This window comes from Podospora pseudopauciseta, chromosome 3 (genome assembly GCF_035222475.1).
Source record: "Podospora pseudopauciseta strain CBS 411.78 chromosome 3, whole genome shotgun sequence".
In the NCBI taxonomy this organism is placed as follows: Eukaryota; Fungi; Ascomycota; class Sordariomycetes; order Sordariales; family Podosporaceae; genus Podospora; species Podospora pseudopauciseta.
Genome location: NC_085893.1, coordinates 1454948 through 1462742, shown reverse-complemented (window position 1 = coordinate 1462742; position 7795 = coordinate 1454948). Strand labels below are relative to the sequence as shown.

The following is a 7795-nucleotide window of genomic DNA, read 5'->3' as shown; positions in this document are numbered from 1 at the left end:
CAGGTAACCTTGTAACGTATAGCTTGAAATACTGCATAATCTCTTTCAATTTATATGTATACGACACTTGAAATTCAGGTGACTGGAATTATAGCTGGAAAAGTACCTCACTACATCAACGCCAACTACCATTTGTACCAACGTTAGGTGCCTATTCAATCTTCACGAAAACATCTTCCAGGCACCGTACTTTGCCCTAAAAAATGTCTTTTTATTTTGGATTGGTTAAGAATTCGTTGCGTTATTGTTATTGGTAAATCTCAACACCAACCCCTTTCCTACCCCCTTTTCCCCCACCAATCCCCAATCTAACCAACCCCTCGACATCATCACCAAAATCAACTCCCCAAAAAGCAAAAGATTGGCCTACTAAGTATGCCCGCACCAGGGGTCGAACCTGGGCCCCATGAGATAGGAAGCTTGGATCATTTTTTTCTTTCTTTATAGGTTTCATGTAATTCGAACGGTGGACGCTGGACGCTGATCCGGAACGCCTATATAAATTCCCACCTCATGGAATGCAGCCACTACACCACACGGGCTTTTGATCTTCTGTTGGCAAGTGTGTAAGAGATGGGGATGATGTAGGTAGGTCCCTGCCTGGAGGAAGGAGGGGGTGGTGACGGAGGGGAGAGTTGAAAAGGGGAAGGAGCCTGGGGGTAGGAGGGAGGAGAGGAGGGACAGGGAGGGTTGGCTGAGATGGTGGCTCGTTGGGGATTTCTGGACATCAAAGGTATGAAGGGGTAAATGTAGAGAGGTTGTATGTATGCTTGTTCAAAGCCGGCCATCCGCACAAGCGCCGAGAAAGACACCATCGAGAATGTCATTACCCCCTATCTACCTGACCAAAAAAGGCTATCTACAGTTCACCCTCACCTCTCAACTTCCTCCGCAACATCCACCACCGCGATCTTTACATCCCCCCATCCAGTAGCAGTATGTCAAGATTGCACAAGCCAAAAAGCATACTCAAACAGCAACAAGAAAAGCAAAACCCAAGAACAGCAAAACATGATCAACTCCTGCTGCTGTGCCCGCGCCAGGAATCGAGCCTGAGCCCTATGAGGTAGGGAGCTAAGTAATCCAACACTCGATAAATCCCACAACCCGCTTCAAGTTACCTCCTCATGGAATGAAAACCAATACACCACACAGGCTGACGATTTGATCTCTCTCTGATGGGAAGTGGGAAAGCCGATGGGTTGATGTGATAGGAGGAAGGGGGAGGTGATGCTGGAGGGAAGAGTGGTGAGGTGAGGGTGGGTGTGTAGAGAGACGTAACTACCTAGGGGCCGGGTAGGAAGATGGAGTCAGTCACAACAGACGACGGTGTGTAACTTCAAGCCTCTCTCTTCCCTCAAAAAGCATCAACCACGGTCTAACCCATACACCCAAAGATAGCCACAAGCAAAAGGAAGCAAAAGTTCAATGTCTGCCCGTGCCAAGAATCGAACCCGGGCCCCCATGAAGCAGGATAGGAATACAACACAGCTGCAAGCAACTAATTCGAACGGCCCTACCTCATGAGATGCTAACCACCACACCACACCGACTGGTTTTTGTTCTGCTTTGATGGAAGGTGAGACAGAAAGGAGATTGGTGTATCCTGGGGAAGGCCAGGGGATGTGTGCGGTAGAGGGGAAGGTATTCGGGGGCGTAGTACCCAGGGAACAGGCAGGAGCTCACTTTGGTGGTTACTCAGGGAAGGTGTCGATGGCGTGCTCGTTCAGGCATGGAGCTCTTGAAGATCAGGCTGCCGTTATGGATGCTATTTCAAGGGAAGAGTGATCCAAGGTCCGATGTCACGTAGAGAAAGATCAAGTGCTGAGCTATCATATCCTAATTACAAGAACACATAGGTCCAAAACAGTACACTGTGCCCAACAACATCAGGCAAAAGATGACATCCCACATCACGACATGTGTTGTCAAAGAAGCGAAAGATTAATGTGTTGTCCGGAGGTATATTAAGGGAGCGGGAGGGGGGCGGTTTCTTAGACAAGAGATCCATGTGGGGGAAGGCAGTCGGGGAGGCGAAGGAGCGGAAGGACAGGTGGGAGCTGAGCGGAGGAAGTGTGAGGCCGAACTTTCCAGAACAGGAGAACGCCATTGATTTGCCATGGCACATTGTTGCTCTTAGGGCATACAAACCGACAACGGTGACTGCTGCGAAATCAAGGACATGTGCCGGCAAGGAGTGGTAGTTGTTGACCAACAATTTTGGCACACAGGACACGACAGAATCACCGGATAAACAACCAGAGAAAACTATAAAAGTCGAATATCAAGAGGCAGGATAACACCAATGAAGAGACCATCCTCCGTCACATCTCATACAGTTCTCAAAAAGGAGTGATATCCACCCAGCGAGAAAAAGCTCACGCCTGCGGCAGCAAATCCCGAGAAACTTCCAGGGGCCCAAAAATCAGCATTCTCTCCTTCCTCTCACGTCCACCTCTGTCTGCAAGAACAGATAGCTACCGACCAAATGAGAACAAAAAGCAAAAAATATTTCCTCGCACCAGGATTCGAACCTGGGTCTCCAAGGTTGTTAGGACTGCCACCGTAGTAGCAGTTAATTGATGTTGTTGTTGGGAAGTGGTTCGGAAAGGTGGTACAAGGTTTGCAAGGAAGGAGCTGTGATTACCGAGGAAGGAGAGAAGTCGCTGGGTTGTAGTGGCGCGGTCGGGGAAGGAGCGTTGAAAGGGGGTGAGGGAAGAGGGAACGAACTGATCGAGGTAGATGAGATAGGGCAGAGAGAGGGGCTCGGCGTCGGTTGTGTTTCTTGAAATCCACGACTGGTATAGCAGTTGATGATACGTTAAAGCTCAAACTACCTACCTTCTGTAATACCACGTTAAGATGTTCCGGACGGAGTGCTCCCCTCGATCCTCTCACCTGCAACTAAACAAGCCAAACCAAGGTAGATGATGAGAACTTTGAAGATTAGACACGATGTCCGAACCCGTCCTCGGATATCGTCCACTCTCTCCAGTCCGATCCCCGGCCCGATCCTGAAAAGCTGGACTGAAATCATATGCCAGACTTCCCCCCCTAGAACCCCCCATCTGGTCGGGCACCGAGCCACTCAAAGCCCTCTCCTCCCCTCTTTTCATACAGTACTATCCCATAACGCTCAACTAGGCATTGCGTTGTCCTTTCGTATCACCTCAGAAAAAAAGACCAAGTCTCACGTCCTCAATGGTAAGCAGTGCACAGCAAAGCAAAGATGAGGAATGAGGATGGTATTCTTGGAAGAAGCCTATGCAAGAAGACGCTAGAAGGAAAACGTGGATGGTGCTCGAAGGAGGTGGAGGATTCTTGTTTATAAGCAGCCGTCCCATCCATAACAGTCGTCCAGATAGGTATGATCATCTCCACGTTACCTCCCATCACACCACCCGAAACATGACGTGCATGTAACCCATTTTCTATCCGTTGTTAGCGCGCGGACGTGGAAGCTTTCCGAGCCAGGAGGTTGACCGGTTTCTTAAAGGAGGTAAGAGGAACGAACGAATAAGGCAGCGAGGGGGCGGGGAGGAGAGAGGGTTGGGCACCGTTGAACTGGGGGGAAGAAGGTAGTTAATTTCTATTCTTGGGCTTTACAGATCAGGGTTGGTTTTGTTTCCGGCTGTTTATTTTTGGCCAGGGTTTGATGATTGAACGGGAAGACAATAGATTGAGTGTGTAAGTGATGCTGTCGTGAGAACTGATGGAACACACGACAGCTTCCGGTTCCCTGGGCCCTAGCTTGTCAATCAAGCTTTTCCGGTTGGATCATCTTAGTTTGACAAGTGATGATACTTGTGGGCTTTAGTAGATCTTGTTAAACGGGGAGATCGGGTTGCTACCGTTTGTGGATCTTGATCGACGGTCGGTCTGCGTTGGAGAAGTGATATTCTGATCCGTTGTCGGTTAGGTAACGGTGTCGACGGTGACAGTGGCACAAGTACAGGCATCACGGCAACGATAACAGCACAGGCAGCAAGAGAAACAATACAGAGATCCGATAATCTCAATTTCCTAATGTTTTTTTTATCGTCCGTATGTACACAGACCTTCTCCTCCAGGGTAGGTCAAAGAACGACGGCGGTACCAAGGTCTAATCTTCCAGCCAGAGTCAATCAACATCGATGACGACTTTCCTGGCGGATGCCCTACCCCTTCACCGTCTGGGAGAACCAAGAGCCGATGTTAATCAAGCCCTCCAGCTCCCCTTTGCCTCCCCGTCGAAAGATAACATAACTCAACAAAATGTACTAGAGAAAATCTCATCCCATCCATCATAACAAAAAAAACCATGATATCTCCTCCACAATCTCTCCATTTCTGTCCCAATTTTTCTTTTTCAAAACACAAACAATCTCATATGTCGGTATCAATAAGGTAATCCAAAAACGTTCCCCCATCCATCATTCAGACATCCGCCGTTATCCTCTCTCTCTCGTGGTAAATGCAGGTTTTCTTCCCTTTCCCCATGTGTTATCAACTCAGTCGAAGAACGGAGAGGGGGTGTCGGTTCAAGCGATATTAAGTCAGCAAAAGCGCGGTACACAAAAATAGCCTCCGAACAGCAGGAAAAAAAGAACGCCCCAAAAAAGTTGTGGAGAGGTGAGCGAAAGGTGACAAAAAAGTTCAGCATGAGATATCCCGACAATAATCCGTACTGTTTGAACCGGTTCGCCATAACATCAAAGCTTAAAAAAAAGAAACATAAAAAATATCGATGTGTAAAGCTCCTCCTCCTTCGTTGTTGTTGTCCAAAATGATGTTCAACTCTCAAGAGACACAAACAATGTCTATGACTGTCGTGAGTATCGGAGGAACACTGAAGTTGTCCAAAACGTGAGTAAATCAAAAAAGATGCCATCGAAAAAAACCACAACCGAGGCTATGCAGAAATCGTAAACCGTGGGAAGAAAATCATAACCATGGGAAAAGAAATCCGGGGACATGATGCTCTCGTGGTCTCGTTGGCGTCTTGAAGGTGGAGCGGGTGTGTTGGGTGATAAAACGTCTCGAGCGCGGTCACAAAGGAGATGATGATGATGCAAAAGAGCGAGCCCAGGTCGCTACCGCCGTGACAGGAACTCCCCAGGAGTTTAATGCTAGCGATCTAGTTCTGATGATCGCTTACATTGGCCCATACTGCGGTGGGAAGTAAGCAGAAGCGGGCGGGGGTGGGGGTCCGGGTGGAGGGCCTCTGTAAGACTGCCTTCTTCCTCCTCCTGGTGGCGCAGGCGTTCTTCTCTCGCGCAAGGGCTCAAGTGGTGGCGGGGTCCGGCCTCGAGGAAGTGGCAGAGGCTCTCTCTCATGGAGATGAGGAGGGGGGGCTGCGAGGCTAGGGCCGCTCACAGCAGTCCCTGGTCCAGTGTTTCGTCGAGCTGCTTTGCGAGACCCTTGGAGGGCGCTGAGGGGCGGATCCTTGACAGCAGGCTCGTTATCGTCGGGAAGGGTCAGTTCAACCAAGCTGTAGAAGTACTCGAGTACCTCGGGATAGCGTTGAACCGATGCTTGCCAGTCCTCATCGATACCCCTTTTGAGCGCCTGTTGCGCGGCCGCGATCTCATTGGGATGCGGTGGAGCGTGGTAGTAGTGGTAGGCATGAGCAGTGATGCGTTCCAAGTGTTGGGCATGTGTCGCCTTGCGTCGCTCTGTCAACAGTCGGAAGTACTCGAGGATATAGTCCTGTGCGTGTGCGCGAACCCATGATCTACCATGAGTGTTAGTATATCTATGAAGACCTTTGATAGTGATAAGATAGGGGATACTGACCTGATGTCATTGTAGATAGACTGCATCATACGGGCCTCGGCTTGCCGGACCGCCACCTCCAGACCCTTGGCCTCACACTCGCAGGCGTGAGAAGCCGGGGCGTGGCAAATGGCACAATCGGGATCCATCCTGATCACCCCTTTGCGGGAGGATTTGGTGTTGGGGGAGGTGTTGTTGTTGTTGTTGTTGTAATTGTAGTCTCTGGAATACATGTTTAGTGCTTGACCGTTGGAAATGTCTCGGTGTGGTGGTGGTTGGTGGTTCATGGGGAAGGTGCCCGTCTGAGGCTTTCAAGTCAAGGTGATGATACACAAAAGTACACAGTCTCATGATCTATGGTCATGAAACAGCTGTGCTCTGGGGTCCTGCCCAGAATAACAAGAGATGATATGGAGAAGATGGGAGAGAAGATCAGCCGGGCGGGGAGATGTTTCCAGTCCAGAAGATAAGGAACACGCAGCACCTGACGGGCAGCGATGAGGCTCAGGTTGGGAGAGGGGGGCCAGGGGACAAAGAGGGCGTGAATGGACGAGAGACTGGGTGAACAACAACTGACCTGGAGAGAGGAGGACGCTCACACACACTCGGGGCGGGCGGCGATGGGAATAGACTGACTGCAAGCAGCAAGCAACAAGCAGTCCACGAATGCTCAAGCTGCAGCAAGCAGATAGATGGTGCGTCGTGAGCGTCTGGGTATCTGCGTGTGAGCTGAGCTGGACTGGACGGCGTGTACGGACTGGACTGTACGGAGAACTCACATTCTGGGGGACCTTTCCTGGGTGCTCAGTGACGGACAGAACCACGTCGTTCGTGTTTGGGAGAAGGGGAGGCAGAGAGGAGAGGCTCTCTTTGGTGGATTGTGGCCGAGGTTGCAGCAGCAGGAGAAGATGGAGTTGGGCGAGGGCTGGATCGCTGGCTCGCTCACACACAAACCAAGGCGGGCTTAACCACGTTTAGTCTGGAATCTGTGTCGTGGCTCGAATGCGGGCGTATGGCAGCAAGTCGTCTGCAGCTCTTGCAGATGCCCAATGCCTGTTCAGCCCAATCCCGACACGCGATGATCGCAAAGAAGCGGGACCAGCACAGAGTAGCGTGGCTGACTTGTTCCCGTTTGTTAATCACGATACCGAGACGGAGTATAGTAAGAGAAGCAGAGTGGCTCGAGTGGTAGCAGCAGAAAACGCTGCTGGGGGCAAAAGAGGGGGTGACAAGATGTACAACGGCGAGAGAGCGGACGAGGGGACGAGGGGATGAGGAGAGGGGTGAAGCGGAGGTGGTGGAGCCGGGACGAGGGAATATGGAGAGATCGCTTCCCGAATGACCACTGGGTGATCCGGCGGTATTTGTTATGTATTATTGAGGTGGCCAGTAGAGACTTGAAGGAAGATTCAAGTCCAAGAAGAACTCGTGTGTCTTGTAGGACAATCTGGGGAGATGCCACAAAACAGAAAAATAAAATCCAATATTAATAAGAAAAAAAGCAAACGGGCGGCGAAGACGGTGCTCGGTGGTGGTGTCTCCTGTCTCGCCCGGCTGCATGGGGGGTCAATGGCGGCTCAACGACGAGATTGGCGGGCAAAAGACGGGGTACGAGAGGCTGGAAAACGCTTCAAAGCCTAGGGACTGGGAATGGCTCAACTGAGCAGAACGAACGAACGACACTTCTGGGGCACTATACTACCCACGTCTCGGATGCTGACCGCATGTTTGATGCTGCCAACGGGGAGGGGCCAGCCGTCGACGCAGATGCAGTAATGCAGGCTCGGGTCCAGCAAATGAAAGCCCAGCCCAGCGTGACGCCAAAAGACGAGCACCCGCATGACAGACTGGAACACGACGCGGGGAGGGGACAAGGGCCTTGAGCGCGTCTCTCTTTGACGAGAGAGTATAAGTAGACGTCATGTGGAAGGCAATTGACCAAAGAAGTGAGGCATTGGATATATCTCATATCTTTACATTCAACATCGACGTTGGACGTTTGACCGTTGGAGTCGAAAAGGACGCAGAAAGCCGCTCCCAC

General features: G+C 50.8%; 1 protein-coding gene and 1 pseudogene across 2 annotated transcripts; both read right to left on the bottom strand.

Annotated features, from left to right (window-relative positions):
• Positions 1 to 376: 376 nt before the first annotated feature.
• On the bottom strand, positions 377 to 542 carry QC763_0051420 (annotated as a pseudogene). Its single transcript has one exon. The product of its transcript is annotated as a tRNA-OTHER (tRNA).
• Positions 543 to 3940: 3398 nt separating this feature from the next.
• On the bottom strand, positions 3941 to 7723 carry QC763_304050 (uncharacterized protein; the record flags this gene model as incomplete). Its single annotated transcript, XM_062910854.1, has 5 exons — positions 3941 to 5713; positions 5776 to 5976; positions 6534 to 6679; positions 6709 to 7099; positions 7461 to 7723. The coding sequence occupies 5 exons, from the start codon at positions 7721 to 7723 to the stop codon at positions 5134 to 5136; spliced, it is 1581 nt and encodes a 526-aa protein (XP_062766833.1). The 3' UTR covers positions 3941 to 5133.
• Between the last annotated feature and the right edge of the window lie 72 nt (positions 7724 to 7795).